This window comes from Ovis aries, chromosome 11, assembly GCF_016772045.2.
Source record: "Ovis aries strain OAR_USU_Benz2616 breed Rambouillet chromosome 11, ARS-UI_Ramb_v3.0, whole genome shotgun sequence".
Lineage (NCBI taxonomy): Eukaryota > Metazoa > Chordata > Mammalia > Artiodactyla > Bovidae > Ovis > Ovis aries.
In genome coordinates this window covers 23989015-24010251 of record NC_056064.1, presented here as the reverse complement: position 1 = coordinate 24010251, position 21237 = coordinate 23989015, and the positions used below count along the sequence as shown (strand labels likewise).

The following is a 21237-nucleotide window of genomic DNA, read 5'->3' as shown; positions in this document are numbered from 1 at the left end:
GATAGCTTGTAAAATAGCATTAATCTGGGATGTGCTGCCTCCTTGCCCACTGTGGGCCGCTATGGCAGTAAATTCTTGGGCCAGTGGTCTTGTCCTAAACCTGGCCCTTTTGGATGTGTGAGGCCGCCATGTGGGCCATGCCATGCTCCTAGGAAGGCCACTGAGAACCCAGGTCTGCCACACTAAAGGTGGAGAGGAGAGCCTTTTCTTCAGTGTCTTGTCCCTTTTTTTAAACAATTAATTTATCATGTTTTTTGAAAAAGTAACAAAAAACATGCATTATATAATACTGTGTCCTCGAGGTCAATACTATTTAAAATTCAAGGTTCTCCCCTGCTTACCTCCTGTAAACTGGACTTTTAATTGTTAAATATAGATATTTACTTATCTCTTCTTGAGCAAGGGTTTGCATTATCCTATCTCTTAACCGTCTCTCCTCTGATTTCATGTCTCCAGTGTCCTCTTGACCTGCCCTGAACCTCAGGTGAGCGTTCTATCTCCTTTGCTACTTTACCGTCTCCTTGGTAGTTCAGTTCATCTTTGTTGTTGATTAGTCGTTAAGTCGTGTGTGCTCTTTTTGACCCCGTGGACTTTAGCTCACCAGGCTCCTCTGTCACACCGTAGGGCAACTAAGCCCGTGTGCCACAGCTACTTAGGCCTGTGCGCCAAGAGCCCATGCTCTGCAACAAGAGAGGCCACCGCCATGAGAAGCCCACACCCCACGACTCGAGAGTAGCCCCTGTTCGCGGCAACTGCAGAAAAGCCCAGACACAGCGAGGAAGACCCAGCACAGCCAAAGAAATTTAGTTATGGCTTTGTGGCCATAGTTAACTGCAGCAGCAGGAAGAACTGGAAACTAGGAAGTATTCTGACACATCTGGGGAGTATTAGAGACGATGGAAGTGGCAGGCGCTAGAATGTTTTCCCACAGAGGTAAGAAGGCAGAAGTACTTCAGTGGGATTCACACTGGGTTTTCTTTTCTATCTTGACTTGAGGAAGAATTGAATATGATCAGGGAGTCTTTCTCTTGTCTCTTATTCTAGTACTTCCTATATATTTGCATATGGTTTTGTCATGTAGGTAACTACTCCGTGTTAGTTACAGGTCATTTATGGGAAATGGTGTTTTACTGAGAGATTCTTCCACCTTGAGAATCTTCCCAAAATATGTGTCTTGGGACTTCCCTGGCAGTCCAGCGGTTAAGACACTGAATCTTCACTTCAGGGAGTGCTGGATTGATCCCTGGCCAGGGAACTAAGGTCTCACATGCTGCCCAGAATGGAAACTTAATGTGATTCAGTAATATCAAACTCTGAATAAGAAGATATTTTTGGAATGCTTTAACCTTATTTCACTTATGTGTGTGTTTGTGTGCTCACTCCTTCAATAGTGTATGACTCTTTGTGAACCCTTGGACTGTAGCTTGCCAGGCTCCTCTGTCCATGGAGTTTTCCAGGTAGGGATATTGGAGTGGGTATTTCTGCGTCAGAGATTCTTCCCAATGCAGAGATTGAACTCAAGCCTCTTGTATCTCCTGCACTGGCAGGTAGATTCTTTACCACTGAGCCATTTTATTTGTTTTACATGTGCTCAAGTTTGGTATTTGATAAAAGCAAGCATCAAAATGAGTCTAAAAATAGAAAATAAAAATTCTAAATAATAAGAAAAAAAAGAAAACAAAAACAGAAAACCCAAAATACCAGTGTCTTTCTTGGCACTTTACTCAAACAACTGAAGCTTTCTTGTTGCGCACAGAAGACAGCCTGTTACACTCCTCAGAATTTTTAGGGGACTACCATATGGTTCCTGCTTGTTTTATTACTTCACAAACCATCCTTTTTACCTCTGGAAATGTAGGCTCCAACCACAAATGTCTACTGTCCATTCCCTAAACAGTCAGTGATTAAGCTTTCATATATGAGCTTCTCTCCATCCCCACCTTCCCCCAAAGTAGTCAGGTGTGATCAGTGATTGTAATCAGTCATTGCTCCAGGACCCTGAGACCATTTGTCCTAGAGAAGGTGAAAGTGTTAACCGCCCAGTCGTGCCTGATACTTTGTGACCCCATGGACTGTAGCCCACCAGATTCCTCTGTCCATGGGATTTTCCAGGCAAGAATACTGGAGTGTGTTGCCATTCCCTTCTCCAAGGGATCTTCCTGACCTAGGGATCGAACCTAGGTCTCCTGCATTGCAAGCTGATTTTTACCATCTGAACCACCATGGGAGGTGATGTCCTAGAGAGGCCTTGAGTAATTACTTTGTCTTTAATGAGGACCCAGACTCCTCTGGGATGCAAGGCCCATTGGGCCCAAGGATGTGCAGAATGGGAGATGTGGATAGGATTTTCCAGAAGCCAGACATGACTTTAGAGGCTGTTATCTCACATGCCTTAGTGAAAAGAAGGGAGCAGGATCTTGGGTCACAGTCCTCTCACAGTGGCTAAGCTGGGCAGAGAGTAAATAAGCTGGTCCATTAGGGTTTTTCCGACCTGAGAGTCTTGATTTTTCAGGTTGTGCGGTATTCTCCAGGAGAGTTTTTCAAGTTTGGTAATGCTTTCCTTTTCCACCTCTTTGCTTCCCAAAACTTCACTACATTTGAGAAGTTTTTGTTAAGGTTCACAAGTTATAATCTATTTTTATTACTCACAACTCTTGAGGTAAGTATTAATGCCGTACTTCTGAACCCTTGTTTTATTTTAGAATTACCTTGGAGCTTTAAGAACTGTGTATGGGCTTCCTCTCAAAGATTGTGATTATATTTATCTCAGGGCTCCAGTGATCTTTATTTTTAACAGTGTCGTGTATTCTTGCTACTCATGGTGAAGCCCATGGATGGAGGAGGGGCATTACCTGGGTGCTGATTAGAATGCAGAAGCAAGCCTACTGTATAAAAATCAGTGTTTACAAGCACTCCTAGGAGATTTTTCAGGGATATTAAATTTAAGAAGCATTACCCTAGATTTCCTTAAGTGCAGTTCTGCCTGAAAACTACTGACTTAACAGGTGAAGAAGGTGAGAGGCTCGTGGCACCGTCAGTGACAATATCCCCTAGTCCTATTTCTGGTTTGTGATCACTAGTCACACCCTTAATACAGATGTGATCCCCAGTCACACAAATGGGGTCCTGCTCATTTGCCAGGGTCTCTCCCCAGTGTTTTGCCTCTATGTAATATCCATGTGAAAACCTACTGACGTAGCTGGATCAGCCAGCATCAAGGGGTGAAATCCCAGCTGTTGGATTCAGTTATGTCTGTAATGAAAGAGTTTCCACAAAGAGTTTCCACAAAGCACAAAGAGTGCTTTTTTGTCCACTTTGAGGTGCACTATGGAATGTTAGGTTTCTCCAGAGAAACAGATCCAATGGAGAATTTTATCTCTATCTATCCATATATGTGCTTATGTCTCTATTTTCTATATCATCCGTATCAGTGTAATAGGAGTGTGTTTGAAAGGGCTTCTCAGGTAGCTCAGTGGTAAAGAATCTGCCTGCCAGCGCAGGGGATTCAGGAGATATGGCCTTGATCCTGGGCTGGGAAGATTCTCCTGGAGAAGGAAATGGCAACCCGCTCCAGTATTCTTGCCTGGGAAATCCCACAAGCAGAGGCGTCTGATGAGCTACAGTCCATGGGATCGCAAAGAGTTGGACACGAACAAGAGACTGAGCTATACCCAGTGTGTCTGAGGTACAAGAATCAATACCACAGGGACAACATTGCTCCACACATGTAATACAGGGTCAAATTTAGCGCTAAATGGTCGAAGGTGGTGAGTTTCTGTCCTGGGAGGGGTTAGTAAGAGTAGTGATTCTAACTTAACAGGAGTTTTGCTGGCTTTAAAGTTGGAGGAATGCACATCGCAACCTGAAGCACAACCAGTGGATGTTTATGAAACACCACTTGTATGCAGGCACTGGGCCGGGTGCTGGCTCTGCAGCAGCTGTGAAGGCAGACATGAGCCTTTCCTACGTGGAGTGTATAATCCGGTGAAGAAGGCAGCTATAGAGAAATGACCCCGTTGTCATGGAGTGCTGTGGGGACAAGAAGGATGCTTGGAAACAGCAGTGCATTCTCCTCTGGCCTGGGAGTGCTAGGGAAGGTTTGCAGGGCAGATGACATGAAATGTATGTGAAGGACAAATATGGGAAGCCATGGGAAGAGGGAGCAGCAGGGAGAGAACTCTAGGGAAGAGGAACAGTGAGTGCAGAGTGCTGGAGCAAGAGTGCTGTGTTTAAGTCCAGCTTTGCTGCAGAGGGCAATGTGAGCACATTTGCGGGGCCAGATGAAGTTTCGGAGTTAGGCAAGGGTGAGGTCATGAGTCACCCTTTAAAGGGAATTTGCCTTTATGTTAAGAGCAATGGGAATCCACAAAGACTTTATGGAGAATGGTCATCCATTTTTCATCTGAGAATGCTTACTATGATGAAAGATACCGATGTAGAGGGTTTCAAGTATGGAAGCAGGGAGATAAATTAAGAGGTTGTTCCAAAGATTGAGATTGATATATACACCCTACTACATATAACTACATATATATAACATATATATATAATAGATAACTAATAAGAACTGAATAATAACCTATTATATATATAATATATATTTATATATAATAAATAACTAATAAGAACCTAACCTATAGCACAGGGAAGTATACTCAACACTGTCATGGCCTATATGGGAGAAGAATCTAAAAAAGAGTGGAGAGATATATATATATCCAGAGACAAGGGTTTGATTCCTGGGTCAGGAAGATCCCCAGAAGTAAGAAATGGCAACCCACTCCAGTATTCTTGCTTAGGAAATTCCATGGACGGAGAAGCCTTCTGGGCTACAGTGCATGGAGTTGCAGAGTTGGACATGACTGAGCATGCCTGTATGTGCACACACACACACACACACAAACACACATCACACACCTGACTCACTTTGCTGTACACCTGAAACTAATTCAACCTTGTAAATCAACTATATCTCAATAGCATTTTTTTTTTCACAAAAAGATTTTTCCAGTAGTACAAACAACATGTGATGTCAGGCTGATCTAAGGTGGTGACAGTGTGGATAAGGAGTGGGTGAAGGAGAAAGAATTTCTGGATCTTCTTGACAGATGTTGGGTATTGATAACAGAAGAAGGAAATGAAAGAAGACTTTCGTGCTTTATCTGGATAACCTGGAAGTCTTCTTCTGAGATATGGAAGTTTAGAGGAGGAGGGAATTGGGAGAGACACAAAGGGAGATCTTGTGTTTCTTTTGGAATGTGTTTAACTGAAGATGTAGATGTACTATCCAAGTAGAGATATTACTCAGGCAATTGAGTATATTATTCTATGGTTTAGAGAGACTTCTACAACTAAAGTCTAAATGGCAATCAAGCCATTGAAGTAGATGAGTTTCTCTGGTGCATGTGTGCCAAGGCGCTTCAATCTTGTCCAAATCTGCAACCCCATGGAGTGTAACCTGCGAGGCTGCACTGTCTCTGCATTGGCAGGCAGGTTCTTGACCACTAGCACCACCTGGGAAGCCCTTTTCTTATGGAATATACAATTATAAGAGAACAGTGTTTAGGAAAAAACCCTGGAACATCAATCAAGTTGAAGATTGAGACAAAACAAAAGCCAGTAGAGTATTGAGGGTGTCTGACCAGGCAAGTATGGGAAAAACCAATGTATTATGTGTTAGGTAAAGACGACCAGGACACCAAAAGAGTGTCTAACAGGCTTTTAATGGGGAAGTGCTCCCAGGCGGGGTTCCTGGACCCGAACGAGGCAGGTCAAGGAAGTCAGGGACCAGACAGTGTTGGGGGTGGTTTTATACGTTCCTTGCGACAGCTGCTCAGGCTAGATGGACAGGGGTTCCGATAGGTCGCCAGGCCGAGGCGTCGCAGGCTGATAGGTCCTTCTACGTGGCTGGGGCGGGGCGGCTTTAGCCGGTGAAGTGTGTTGTCATTGGTCCCCGGGAGGCTCCTTCCATTAGGGACTTCCCCCGCCGGTGGGAGGGAGAGGAAGGGCGGCCCATCATGGCCCCTGGGGTCTGGCCTTATATTATGTGTCTCAGAAGCTAAGGGATAAGAATGTTTTAGGAAAGTTGGAATATTGTTTCATGTTAAAGAGAAATGAAGAAAATAAGTCATTTCCAATGATAGAGATTCTGATTATAGAGAATTGGGGTCCTGTAAAGATTGTAATTATTATGATGAGAAAAATATAAAATAGTTTTGCAAAGCACCTAAGAACCAGTTTATCAGAGAAATAAGTTCATTCTGAAATTCAGGTTTTTGTGACACTATTATTTCTTCCTAAAGATACTGGAGACAGAGCATGATGGGAAGGAATCAAACTACTATCTCAGAGTTCCTCCTGCTGGGACTGCCCATCGAGTCAGAACATCAAAACCTGTTCTATGTCCTGTTCCTGGCCATGTATGTTACCACCGTCCTGGGGAACCTTCTCATCCTCGTCCTCATTTGCCTGGACCCCCACCTCCACACACCCATGTATTTGTTTCTCAGTAACCTGTCTTTCTCTGACCTCTGCTTCTCCTCTGTCACAATGCCCAAACTGCTGCAGAATATGCAGAGCCAAGACCCATCCATCCCCTATGCTGGCTGTCTGACACAAATGTACTTCTTCTTGTTCTTTGGAGACCTGGAGGACTTCCTCCTTGTGGCCATGGCCTATGACCGCTACGTGGCCATCTGCTTCCCCCTGCACTATACCACCATCATGGGCCCCAGGCTCTGTCTCTTCCTGGTGGTGCTGCCCTGGATACCGACCATGTTCCATGCCATGTTACACACCCTGCTCATGGCCAGGCTGCATTTCTGTGAAGACAATGTGATCCCCCACTTTTTCTGTGATTTGTCTGCTCTGCTGAAGCTGTCCTGCTCTGACACTCGAGTGAATGAGCTGGTGATATTTTTCGTCGGAGGGCTCATTATCGTCATCCCATTCCTACTCATCATCATGTCTTATGCACGAATCGTGTCCTCCATCCTCAAGGTCCCTTCTGCCAAGGGCATCTGCAAGGCTTTCTCCACCTGTGGCTCCCACCTCACTGTGGTGTCTCTCTTCTATGGGACAATTATTGGTCTCTATTTATGCCCATCAGCTAATAATTCCACCGTTAAGGAGACTGTCATGTCTATGATGTACACAGTGGTGACCCCCATGCTGAACCCCTTCATCTACAGCCTGAGGAACAGAGACATGAAGGGAGCTCTCAGAAGAGTCTTTTGTAGAAAGAAAATTCACTTCTCTCTTTGATGGTAAGGTTGGTATTTCTATACAATTTTATCTAGTAGATATATTAATATTGAAATATCATTTCAAAAATTTTTTGTCACCATGTAAACTTTTGTTAAAATGACATAGGACATAATCATTCTATAGGTAAAGTGTAGTTGCATAATTGAACTAGGGAAGGAGGTCTTGATGATCATGTAGCAAGGTCTTCCTCTTTTTCTTCCCTATGGGACCCTCTAAAAGCACATTTTAAGATCAGCTGTTTTAATGATCTTCACACTTCGCATGCTTATGCTAATTTAATGCAGGAGTGTTTTTTTTTTTTTTAGTTATAACTTTGTTTTGATTCTGGTATTATTTTAAAATAATTATACTCTTAGATCAGTGAAATAAGATCCACACTTCACAACTTCCCAGCCTCCCCTAAATGTGTCCTATTCACTTTTCCAGGCACATTTTTTACATCATTTTATATCTTAGCTTTTTTTCTCCCTCTGATTTATTTTTGTATCTACCTTATGTTTTTTTGACCTTGTTACCAAACTCAAGTTCAGCTCCTCATTGCTCAAGAATCCAATGCTGCTAGACATGTGTTGGGTAAAAGGAAAGCTTCCTTTATTGAGGAAGTTGGCAATCCTGGGAAGAATGTGAAACCATGTCCCAAAGAACCAACTCCAACTTGCCAAGTCTTGCTCAGAGATTATATTGGGAAAAGAAGAAGGGATTACTTGCTGGGGACAGGGTTATGGGGTCCATGATCTCTCATGGACAGTTTTCTGATTTGTTGGTGATGAGATAACCAAGAGTCAATATCATCAACCATCTGGTTCCAACCCATCTGGGGTCATCATATCTGTTAATTCCAAATTCCTAAGGCATCCCTCTCTTTCTGACCCCTTTGGTAACCATCAGTTTGTTTTCTGTGTCTACGAGTCTGTTTCTGTTTTGTAAATAAGTTCATTTTTATCATATTTTTAGACTCTACATATAAGTGATATCATATGATATTTGTCTTTCTCTGTCTGACTTATTTCACTTAGAATGAAAATCTCTAGGTTCATCCATGTATTTCATTCCTTTTCATGGCCAAGTAATAGTCTATTGTGTGTGTGTGTGTGTGTGTTTGTACCACATCTTCTTATCTATCCATCTACTGATGGACATTTAGGTTATTACCATGTCTTGGCTATTGTAAATAGTGCTGCTCTGAGCATTGTGGAGTATGTGTCTTTTAAAATTATAGTTTTCATTTTTTCTAGGTATATGCCCAGGAATGGGACTGCATGGTTATATGGTAAATCTATTTTTAGTCTTTTAAGGAAACTCCATACTGTTTTCCATAGTGCTGCACCAATTTACATTCCCACCAAGAGTGTAGGAGGGGCTCCTGTTTCTCCACACCCTCTCCAGCATTTATTATTTATAGACTTTTTGATGATGGCCATTCTAACTGCAGTGAGATGATACCTTATTGTAGTTTTGATTTACATTTGAAGAGTCAATTTTGTATAGCAAAATCAATCCATTTGACAAATTCGTTTTGACAGTTCATTTTAACAAGCTTTGCGATCTCAAATTTTAACATTGGTTTTCCTCAGATACATTCAATGCAATCAAATCAAATTCTCATGGAATTATTATTTGGAAACTTATTTTTTGACAAACTTATTTTTATATAGAGAAGTTTGACATATTTCACTGCACAAACATGAAAATAATAAGAAAAAATAAGAAAGAGAAATGACAGACTATAACATGTCTAACAGACACAAGATTAAAATTCAAAATATCCAGAGAGCTCCTACAAATACATTAGAGTAAAATGACAGCTGAACAAAATAAATGTATAAAGAACATTATGAGAAAATTCATCAAGAATAAACAATATGAAAAGATGCTCAAGTCAATGTTAACCAGGGAAAAGCAAATGGAAAAAACATGAAGTGGTAATTGAATGACCACATAATTGACAATTTAGGAAAATTTGGAAAACTCAGCAGTGGTCACAGGACTGGAAAAGGTCAGTTTTCATTCCAGTCCCAAAGAAAGGCAATGCCAAAGAATGCTCAAACTACCGCACAATTGCACTCATCTCACACACTAGTAAAGTAGTGCTCAAAATTCTCCAAGCCAGGCTTCAGCAATACATGAACCGTGAAATTCCTGATGTTCAAGATGGTTTTAGAAAAGGCAGAGGAACCAGAGATCAAATTGCCAACATCTGCTGGATCATGGAAAAAGCAAGAGAGTTCCAGAAAAACATCTACTTCTGCTTTATTGACTATGCCAAAGTCTTTGACTGTGTGGATCACAACAAACTGTGGAAAATTCTTAGAGATGGGAATATCAGACCACTTGACCTGCCTCCTGAGAAACCTGGATGCAGGTCAAGAAGCAACAGTTAGAACTGGGCATGGAACAACAGACTGGTTCTCAATCGGGAAAGGAGTACATCAAGGTTATATATTGTCACCACGCTTATTTAACTTATATGCAGAGTACATCATGAGAAATGCTGGACTGGATGAAGCACAAGCTGGAATCAAGATTGCTGGGACCCAGAGAGATGTTATGGGGAGGGAGGTGGGAGGGGGTTCATGTTTGGGAACGCATGTAAGAATTAAAGATATTAAAATTTAAAAAATAAAAAAAATTAAAAAAAAGATTGCTGGGAGAAGTAGCAATAACTTCAGATATGCAGATGACACCACATTTAATGGCAGAAAGTGAAGAAGAACTAAAGAGCCTCTTGATGAAAGTGAAAGAAGAGAGTGAAAAAGTTGGCTTAAAACTTAACATTCAGAAAACTAAGATCATGGCATCTGGTCCCATCACTTCTTAGCAAATGGATGAGGAAACAGTGGAAACAGTGTCAGACTTTATTTTGGGGGGCTCCAAAATCACTGCAGATGGTGACTGCAGCCATGAAATTAAAAGATGCTTGCTCCTTGGAAGAAAAGCTATAATCAACCTAGACAGCATATTCAAAAGCAGGGACATTACTTTGCCAACAAAGGTCCATCTAGTCAAAGCTATTGTTTTTCTGGTAGTCATGTATGGATGTGAGAGCTGGACTATAATGAAAGCTGAGCACTGAAAAATTGATACTTTTGAACTGTGGTATTGGAGAAGACTCTTGAGAGTCCCTTGGATAGCAAGGACATCCAACCAGTCCATCCTAAAGGAAATCAGTCCTGAATATTCATTGGAAGGACTAATGATGAAGCTGAAACTCCAATACTTTGGCCACCTGATGGGAAGAACTGACTCATTTGAAAAGACCCTGATGCTGGGAAAGACTGAAGGCAGGAGGAGAAAGGGGTGACAGGATGAGATGGTTGGATGGCATCACCGACTCGATGGACATGAGTTTGAGTAAACTCCAGGAGTTGGTGATGGACAGGGAAGTCTGGTGTGCTGCAGTCCATGGGGTCGCAAAGAGTAGAATACAACTGAGCCACTGAACTGAACTGATAATTGACAAATTTATAAATGATTAACCTTCTATGATAAGAACAAGGATACAGGAATAAGAGCACATGCACATGTATATTCCAATGTTCTTGATGTATAGTTTACATACAGGACAATATACCCATGTAAAATGTACAGCTCAATGAACTTTGATAATTATAAGCATTCATATAGCCTCTATCCCAATCCAAAGCTGTAATAATTCCACTACTTCAAAATTTGCTGTGACCCTTTGAAATCAAAGTCCCATCCCTGACCACCAATCTGATTTCTATTTATTTGATCTCTGTAGTTACAGATTAGGCTTGCCTGAGTTTGAAGTTCGTACAAATGGAATCATTTATATGTACTCTTTTGTATCTGGTATATTTAGCACTACACAATGTTTTGTGGATTTAGCTATATAATTCCAAGCCTTGGTAGTTTCTTTTTATTATGGAATAGTATTCCATTGTTTAAATAGGGCACAGTTTGTTCGTTCATTCACCTTTTGATGGACATTTTCATTGTACCCAGTTTTTGAATTGTTGAAGGACACTGTCCCTTTCCCCACTGAATTACCAGGTCACCTGTGTATGAAGTCAGTTGACTTCGTATGGGTAAATCTACTTCTGGACTCTCTTCTCTTCCATTGATCTATGTACCTTTTACTTATCTGTCTTTACTCACATATTCACATCATTTTATCTCTTACCTCATTTTTCCATAATGTATTCTCCTATCTATAGCATCTCTTCTGACCTGAACTGATTCCAAATGGAACTTTTTATCTTCTTTATTATAGCAATGCATTTTGGTCTGTTTAATGTCATTTGCCTTAAATTCAACTTTGCTGTTAAAAGCTAAACCATGCTCTTTGCGTTTATTATCATAACATACTTTTCTTATTTTATTGGCAGTAAAGTTAAACAGAATTCTTCCCATAATACTATTTCAATACTATGGCTTTTTAATTTTTGAGCTGTTTATTTTAATTAATTCCTTGATTGTTTGGATTACATACTCTAGTTATTTTAAAAGTTTAAAAATGGTACATGAATGCTATTTTATTGAATTTTCACGTATTTCAGATTTTCCTTTTGTATGTATGCTTATATATGAAGGACAGATTGGCTAGGTATAGAATTTGGGGGACATTTGTTTTCCCATTTTTCAAAATTTCTTACCTCAAGAAATCTGAGGTAAGGCTGACTACTCCTTTTCTCTCCACCCCTCATATGACCATCTTCTTCCCCGTTGAAATTCATGGGATTATTTCTCTAAACTTGAATTTCATCAGATTGTTTTTGTATTAGATGACTTTTGCTACAGTTTTTTTTCATAACACAACAAGTCCCTTTTGATTTGTAAGTCTGCCTCTTTCTTCATTTCAAGAGAGTCTTTTACTATTATATCTCAGAACATTATTGTTGTTCCTTTTCTCCCCCTCTACTTTTGTAAGATCAATCTTTTTTTTTTGGTGGCAACAGAATTGAAATGCATACAATGTAGGCAGAAATGGTGACTTTTATTTTCTACAAATTATGAAAAAACCAATTTGCAATATTGTGGTTCTATAAATATTATCATGACAGAAGCAGGATATATTGTTGAACTCATGGGTTTAAAAAATGAAACACAATGTCATTTGTTTATATTTATATCACATGCCAATCTCTCTTCCTTTACTCCCTGTATTGATTATTCTCTATTTCTTTCTTCTTTCCTTTCTCGTTTTTCATATATTATAGTGCTTGAAAATTTCAAACATCAGGACATTTAACCACAGAATTCAGCATTCAGGAGCTCCTAGAAACAAGAACAGTATCATATATGACTGTAATACTATTATCACATCTAAGAAATTTAACATTAATACATATATATTTAAAATAATCTGTATACAAATTCCCCCAATGATAAAGGCTTGTTTTTTGAGATTTGTTAACATAATTAATTGTATTAATTATACACCATTTTTTGTTTTAGTCCCAAAGTCATGTCCAACTCTTTTGTAACCCCATGGAAGGACCCCCAGGCTCCTTTGTCCATGGAATTTCCCAGGCAAGAATGCTGCAGAGGGTTTCCATTCCCTTCTCCAGAGCATCTTCCCAACCCAGGGATCAAATCCATGTCTCCCATCCTGCAGGCAGACACTTTACCGTGAGCCACTGGAAAAGCCCGCTTATATACCATACCATACACCCATTTAAAGTATAAAATTAAATATTTTTGTATATTCAGAGTTGTGCAACTATCACCACAATTTTAGAAATTTTCATTACTGCCAAAGAAATCCCATGCCCGCTGACAATCACTACCCATTTTCCCTTAGCAATTGCCAGTCTCCTTTATTTCTCTATGGATTTGCCTATTCTGATATTTCATGTGAATAGAGTTATACAATGTGACTTTTGTGACTGGCATAATGTTTCCAAGATTCATCCATCTTGTAGTGTGTATCAGTACTTCATTTATTTTTTATTGCTGAATAATATCCCATTGTATGGATACACCACATTTATTTACCTAGCTAACAATGAATGCTTGTTTCCACTTGGGGGCTATTGTGAATAGTGCCAGTATGACCATTCATATACGTATATTTGTATTTCAATATTTTTCAGGTATATACCGCGGAGTGGAATGTCTGGGTCATTCAGTAATTCTATATATGGCTTTTTGAGGAATTTCCAAATTATACCACTCACATTTATCCTCTCCCAGTGACTCCCATCCTCTGCTCTCTTTCAAACCCACCCACTGTATTTCAGCCACAATGAAACTCTTTCACTTTGTCAGAAGCTCCAGGTTCTCTCACCCCTGGGTTTTTCCATTTACCATTTTCTCTCTCTGGATACTTTCATCTCCTTTTCCTGGAAGACTCGTCAGCTACCACTTAAACTTCATTTAAAAAAAAATGTCTTCTCTGACCCACTGGTTAAGCTTAGGTGCCTTGCTATATACCCTTATCACATCCTGTATCTCCCCAAGATAACATTTATAACACTCAATAGTGGCTTGTTTTGTTGTGATGTCTGCCAGTTAGATAATAAGCTTCCAGAGGGCAGGGACCATGTCTTCCTTGGCCACTGTCTTCCCTGTATCACATGGCTCAGTGTTTGGTGGATGGCAGTTACCCAGAAAATATTTCTTGAAGGAATGCATTAATGATTTAATAGATTATTTCTTGGCTGAATCTGTCTACACATGACTTGCCATCATGGAGCTTAAAGTCTACTGGAGGAGAGAAGATTGGTATATTTGGAAGCAATCTTTGGATGACATAAAATAATGGTGATGAAATGCTACAGTACTTGACTCTGATACCTGTTGTAGGAGCCCAGAAGATAGAGAAGGTAGATATTATCGTGGGCTGTGATGATCAAGGAATGCTCCCTTGAGAAGCTCAGACTTGGGGTGAACGCAAAATTCTGTCCCTAGACATGACTTACTCAGCAATGTGGCTCAGAACTATGGCTCAGTAAGGGGGATCAAGTACTAGGTTTGTTATTAATGAGTTTCTTTGGGACCCAGGGATCCCAGGGGTCAGGGCATCATAGGAGAGAGGACTCAGAAGACAATGGCAGAGCCTCTGGCTGGAAATGTACGACACAGAAGTAGCAGACAGGAAGCAGGCTCAGGCGCCACACTCAGACAAGCTGGATAAGCTGGAAGTGATTCTAAAATCTCCTTTAACAGGTAACAGGACACCCTAATTCTATAGTACAGCTCCTGCTGGATGATTCAGAAGTCATCATTCTCATTGTTTTCCATCCTCAATAGTGATTCCCATCTCCAAATGTAGTTGAGAATCACCAAAGCTGTTATTGGGAACTAATAAGCTATATATTTGGAGAGTATGTTATACTTTGCATATAACCGTCACTTTACACCCACAATTCTTCAAGGTGTGTAAGACTCACCGATGGTGGAGCATAAGGTTGGAAAAGTTCAGCAATTTGCCAAGATCGACTGCTGATGTTTTTCACTGTTTAGTCTCTAAGTTGTGTCTGACTCTTTTGCGACCCCATGAACTGTAGGCTCCTCTGTCCATGGGATTTACCAGGCAAGAATACTGGAGTGGGTTGCCATTTCCTTCTCCAGGGGGTCTTCCTGACCCAGAGATCAAACCTTCATCTCTTGCTTGGCAGGAGGATTCTTTACCACTGAGCCACCTGGGTCATTAAATGATGGAATCCGACTCCTCTGGGCTCTGAAATATTTCGCTTGTGGGTGAGCTAAACAGGAAGAGACTGTCTTGGTAGCCCCTTTCTGTGAAGCCAGTCTTCCTCACCCTCCATCAAACTGCCCTGATATTAATATCTTTAGCTCGGGATAAATTCAGTTCCTAAGTTGAGAGGAAATCCGCACTATCTGGGCTACAGATGTGCCCTGTTCTTTGGGTCCACTGAGCATCCTCCCACTCTTCCTCTGTCCCAAACCCAAGGCAATCGCTTTCTGATTTGCTGGGACAAAACTTTACTTCATCTCCTAATTCTGGCCAAATCATTTTTTCTTTACCAGAAAATTCCGTTCTCATTCTGGGGCTCAGGCTTTTGGAAATAAAAGCCAGGAAAAGGTGTGGACTCTTTCTGCTTTCCTCCCACATCTCTATCCTGAGGCAATGAATACAGACCTGACTACCTACCTGAATGGGGGGAAGTGAATGTGAGATGCAAGGAAATAAATCTTTCAAAGATCAATGTCTCACAATTATTCCAGACCCAATTTTTGAGATATTCGCAGCCTGAGAGAGTTCAAGGATCATTTAATTACCTCTTCCTTGAATTGGTTGATTTGCCTCTCATTTTCTCTGGTTCTGCTGCTTTTGTTCATGTCCACCAAGGTGAGTCTTTTGTTTGCCCTCCTGCTCTGTTCTCTCACCAAAAGGAAAAGGTGGTTGTATTTATGGGTACTCTGAAGTTGACTGCAAGTATCTCTCTTTAATGTTCAGATGTATGAATAAAAACATTTCCCAAATTCCCTGGCTGTCTAGTGGTTAGGACTCTATGCTTTCACTGCCTAGGGCCAGGGTTTGATTCCTGGCCAGGGAACTAAGATCCCACAAGCTGCCCAGCACTGCCAAAATGCAACTACAAAACCCCACACATTTCCCACTCCCTCTTGCAGAATAATGTACTCTCAGAACTCATTCTTCCTGTGCTCTCTTCCGTAAGACTTTTTCTCAATAATATATATTCATCTGCAACACATAACCAGTTCTGGAAACCCTCCTGGCTAAAAGTTAAGCTCTGAAGTTAGACTGTTGGATTTAAGTCCCAGATCTGTTGCTTAATAGGTATGTGACCTTGGGCAAGTTATTTATTTTCTATCTAAAAAATGAAGATAGTAGTACCTATCTCATGGGTTTCCTTCGTAGCTCAGATGGTAAAGAATCTGCTTTCAATGCAGGAGACCCAGGTTTGAACCCTGGTCAGGAAGATTCCCTGGAGAAGGGAATGGCAACCACTACAGTATTCTTGCCTGGAGAATTACATGAACAGAGGAGCCTGGTGGGCTACCATGGAGTTGCAAAGAGTTGGACATGACCGAGCTACTAACACACACACACACGCACACACACACACACACACACAGTGCCTATCTCCTCATATGGTTGCTGTGGAGAGTAAATGAGTCAGTGCATATTATGCTTTTATCCCAGTGTTTAGCAAGAGCAAGCACTGACACATGTTTTCATGCTCTTGTTACCACTGTCATCAGTCATCATCACCATCATCATCACCATCGTCATCACTACCACAAGCACCATCATCTTACTCACCGTCAGCATCATTCCTGAGTGGTAAGGATGGTGACTAATTTTCTGCTTGATATTATACTGCTTGTATCCCTAAGTGAGAGGCATACAGATTTAGACTACTTCCTGTCTACTTTCAGATCATGCTGCTCTGACCCCATCCACGGTTCTGTTATGGAACATTCATAGAGAATTTTGGAATTTGATTGAATTTGACCCATAATTTCATATGCGTTTGTTGCTTCCTTTACATAAATATTTATTTACATACTTGGGAGATTTCAAATAAAGTAGTAAACATCTGCTATGACTTATGGGCATTTAATGAAAATATTTTTGAAAGTTCTGCTATATATATATATATATATTTAGGCTTATACTTTCATACAGATTTTTCTTAATTTTCAAAAGGTAAAACAAAAGCAGCAGGAAAATGGGAAACCAAACAGTCGTCTCAGAATTCCTCCTCCTGGGCCTGCCCATTAGACCTGATCAGCAAGACCTGTTCTACACTCTGTTCCTGGCCATGTATGTTATCACCGTCCTGGGGAACCTTCTCATCCTCGTTCTCATTTGCCTGGACCCCCACCTCCACACACCCATGTATTTGTTTCTCAGTAACCTGTCTTTCTCTGACCTCTGCTTCTCCTCTGTCACAATGCCCAAATTGCTACAGGACATGCAGAGCCACATCTCGTCCATCCCCTATGCTGGCTGCCTGACACAAATGTACTTCTTCCTGCTTTTTGCAGACCTGGAGAGCTTCCTCCTTGTGGCCATGGCCTATGACCGCTACGTGGCCATCTGCTTCCCCCTGCGCTACACCACCATCCTGAGCCCCAGGCTCTGTCTCTCCCTGCTGGTGCTGTCCTGGGTGCTGACCATCTGCGTTTCTTTGTTGCACACCCTGCTCATGGCTCGGCTGTCTTTCTGTGCTGACAACGTGATCCCCCACTTCTTCTGTGACATGTCAGCTCTGCTAAAGTTGGCCTGCTCTGACATTCAGATAAATGAAACGGTGATTTTCATCTTGGGAGGGCTTGTCATTATTGTTCCATTCCTGTTGATATTTTCATCCTATGCACGAATCGTGTCCTCCATCCTCAAGGTCCGCTCTGCCAGGGGTATCCGCAAAGCTTTCTCCACCTGTGGCTCCCACCTCTCCGTGGTGTCTCTCTTCTATGGGACAATCATTGGCCTCTATCTTTGCCCTTCATCTAACAACTCTACTGTTAAAGAGACTGTCATGGCTGTGATGTACACTGTGGTGACCCCCATGCTGAACCCCTTCATCTACAGCCTGAGGAATCAAGACATAAAGGGAGCCCTGAGAAGAGTCTTTTCAAAATGGACAGTTAGCTTTTTTTCCAACCAGTGACTTTAAAGATTAAGGGATGTTTTCAAATAGTAGGTGTAATACTGACAGTGAGTAGTATTCCAAACAGCCTAGGTAGCACCCAAGCTTGGTGCTGCTGGTGCAGGCTGCATAGCACCCCCAAGAAGAGTTTCCCCCAAATGTCATTAGAGGCAGGTTACATTGTGTCTCTTGGGTTTATCACTGAATCTTGATTGTGATGCACCACGATGTGTAGTGGACGCTCAATGCCTATTATTCAATTTTGAATAAATACCACCGTATTTTGGTGTTTATTGCACTCAAGGAAGGTATTGTTGTTGTTTAGTTGTTAAGCTGTGTCCAACTCTTTGCAAGCCTGTGGACTGTAGCCCACCAGGCTCCTCTGTCCAGTATGCTGCTGCTGCTGCTGCTAAGTTGCTTCAGTCGTATCCGACTCTGTGCGACCCCATAGATGGCAGCCCACCAGGCTCCCCCATCCCTGGGATTTACCAGGCAAGAATACTGGAGTGGGGTGCCATTGCCTTCTCCATCTGTCCAGTATAGTAGTTCCTAATTCTCTAAGAAACAAATCCAAATTTCTCAAACACTTCTGTACTTTGCTTCTGCCAAACATGTCTACTCCATGAAGAATATCTTCCAATTTATTATGTATTACTCTTGTAACTTTATTCTCCAGGAGCATCATTTTTCCCCTTGCTAATCTATTCAGTTTTTAATTTTATTTTCAGGCATTGATTGATTCATCCATTTAATGACCACATTCTAAAATTATTCTGTTTCCTTTAACTGTACCAATCATTTGTCAGTTAATGGCAAGTTAATTATTTCTGACGTGTGCTGTGCTAACTCACTTCAGTTGTGTCCTACACTTTGCAATGCCAGGGACTGTAGCCTTCTAGGCTTCTCTGTCCAAAGGATTCTTGGGGCAAAAATACTGGAGTGGATCTTGCAACCATGCCCTTCTCCAGGGGATCTTCCCAACCCAGGGACCAAACCTGAGTCTCTCGAGTCTCCTGCATTGGCAGGCGGGTTCTTTACCACTAGTGCCACCTGGAAAGACCTACTTCTTTTGGTACTATCTATATTTTTTATTTTATTTTTAATTAAAAAATTTTAGAGTCTTTGTTGAATTTGTTTCAATGTTACTTCTTTTTTTTATGATTTTTTTTTTTTCTGTCCATGAGTCATGTGGGATGTTAGCTCCCTGACCAGGAATTGAACCCATACTCCCTGCATTGGAAGGCAAAGTCTTAACCATTGGACTGTCAGGGAAGTCCAAGGTAGTATCTATATTTTCGATGAGAATTCGTCTTTTGAATTAAAATTATATGGATAGAATCACAGAGTTCTGTTATGAATTGTTTAATTTATAGACATTAAAATGGTGGCTCACCTATTGCTCAAGGTAACACAAATAGAGGTTGAAGACTAAAGTCTATTTATGACTCTGAGGTAAATTTTTTCCTCTGGAATATTATGGCTGAAATTACCTGGTGCTTTCTTTGTTTACTTCTTTTCTTATCAAGTATATTACAAGTGTCTTGATCTCGAAGACAGGTACCCTCTACTCTCTATGGTTCCTAACTCAGTGCCTTGAATCTGCTAGATATAGAGAATAAATATCTATTGATTTGATTTGAATGCATTGATATGTTTCTTGAAAAGAATTTGTCTTAAAAGATCTCACCTTTAAAAAGTCTTCCTAATAATGCCAACTTTTACTTCATTTCTTCTTAAAAATTTTTATTGATCTTGAAAATAATACATTCTCACCAAGAAATAGCCAAACAACAAAGAAATAAGTAATAAAGTGGAATATGTGGGTCCTCCATTGTTCTTCACCCTCTCCATGATTGCAGTTAAAAGCTGGGGCATACTTTTCCAGTTATTTTCTGTATTTATATATTATAAATAAATAGAACTAAATTGTAGCTGCCATTTTCTCATTATCACTTAAAGTATGTTCTGAATTAATCATTTCATGCAAGGACATGTAACTCTTCTAGAAGCTATGTAATGTTTTGTTAAATGGATGTTATTTACCATAATTTATTTAAATAATCTATTCTTGGTGGACATTTGGGTTGTTTTCAGTTTTTTATTATTTTGAATAATAAATTCAATTTTCAGAAATGGTATACTCAGTCACAGGATATGGACATTTTTAATTGGATAGAAACTGTCAAATCGCCTCCAAGGAATTCTTCTCAAGTAAAGCCTCTTGATGAAAGTGAAAGAGGAGAGTGAAAAATTTGGCTTAAAGCTCAACATTCAGAAAACGAAGATCGTGGCATCCGGTCCCATCACTTCATGGGAAATAGATGGGGAAACAGTGGAAATGGTGTCAGACTTTATTTTGGGGGGCTCCAAAATCACTGCAGATGGTGATTGCAGCCATGAAATTAAAAGACGCTTACTCCTTGGAAGGAAAGTTATGACCAACCTAGATAGCATATTCAAAAGCAGAAACATTACTTTGCCAACAAAGGTCTGTCTAGTCAAGGCTATGGTTTTTCCAGTAGTCATGTATGGATGTGAGAGTTGGACTATAAAGAGAGCTGAGTGCCAAAGAATTGATCCTTTTGAACTGTGGTGTTGGAGAAGACTCTTGAGAGTCCCTTGGACTGCAAGGAGATCCAACCAGTCCATTCTGAAGGAGATCAGCTCTGGGGTTTCTTTAGAAGGAATGATGCTAAAGCTGAAACTCCAGTACTTTGGCCACCTCATGTGAAGAGTTGACTCATAGGAAGAACTCTGATGCTGGGAGGGATTGGGGGCAGGAGGATAAGGGGACGACAAAGGATGGGATGGCTAGATGGCATCACTGACTCAACGGACATGAATCTGAGTGAACTCTGGGAGTTGGTGATGGACAGGGAGGCCTGGCATGCTGCGATTCATGGGGTTGCAAAGAGTCGGACATGACTGAGCGACTGAACTGAACTGAACTGAAACTCCTTCCAAAATTAAATGAGAGTGGTCATTTCTTTACAGTATTCTCAGTGCTGAGCATTTTGCCTTCAGAATATTTGTTGTTGTTGTTCCATCGCTCTGACTCTTTGCGACCCCGTGGACTTAACAGTCCATGGAATTCTTCAGGCCAGAATACTGGAGTGGGTAGCCTTTCCCTTCTCCAAGGGATCTTCCCAACCCAGGGATCGAACCCAGGTCTCCCACATTGCAGGCAGATTCTTTACCAGCCGAGCCACAAGGGGAGCCCCTCAGAATATTTATATCATTAAATAACTAGATCTTTCCCAAAGTTTCTAGAAAAGGAGTCTGTAGGAATGTGGACTACATTGCAAGGCATCTTTAAGAAACCACTTAAAAAACCTTAGACCTGCTCTGTTTCTCTAATTTCTTCTCCACCCACGGGGTTGCTGCTTGTCACACTCTCCCCTCTCTCTCTCTCCCCACAAGA

The 21237-nt window shown here is 41.0% G+C and overlaps 2 protein-coding genes across 7 annotated transcripts; both read left to right on the top strand.

Moving 5' to 3' along the window:
* Nucleotides 1–418: 418 nt before the first annotated feature.
* On the top strand, nt 419–19954 carry LOC101119653 (olfactory receptor-like protein DTMT). Of its 6 annotated transcripts, none has more exons than XR_009595325.1 (4): nt 419–484; nt 625–933; nt 6303–9810; nt 9924–12688. XR_009595325.1 is itself a non-coding variant. In XM_060394808.1 (4 exons), the coding sequence occupies exon 3, from the start codon at nt 6319–6321 to the stop codon at nt 7261–7263; it is 945 nt and encodes a 314-aa protein (XP_060250791.1). In that variant the 5' UTR covers nt 455–484; nt 625–933; nt 6303–6318; the 3' UTR covers nt 7264–7270; nt 16871–19954. The 6 variants fall into 6 exon arrangements, 4 of the variants coding, with proteins under 4 accessions (XP_060250791.1, XP_060250792.1, XP_060250790.1 ...); XM_060394808.1 differs by lacking the exon at nt 9924–12688 and adding an exon at nt 16871–19954 and having other exon boundaries at nt 455–484; nt 6303–7270; XM_060394809.1 differs by lacking the exon at nt 9924–12688 and adding an exon at nt 16871–19954 and having other exon boundaries at nt 457–484; nt 6303–7265.
* On the top strand, nt 16893–19954 carry LOC101109629 (olfactory receptor-like protein DTMT). The gene has a single exon (XM_060394810.1). It carries the CDS (start codon nt 16893–16895, stop codon nt 17835–17837), a length of 945 nt encoding a protein of 314 aa, XP_060250793.1. The 3' UTR covers nt 17838–19954.
* Nucleotides 19955–21237: the final 1283 nt, after the last annotated feature.

Coding starts and splice junctions, on each gene's coding strand:
- LOC101109629 (XM_060394810.1), top strand. CDS start 16,893: ATGGGAAACCAAACAGTCGTCTCAGAATTCCTCCTCCTGGGCCTGCCC.
- LOC101119653 (XM_060394808.1), top strand. CDS start 6,319: ATGATGGGAAGGAATCAAACTACTATCTCAGAGTTCCTCCTGCTGGGA.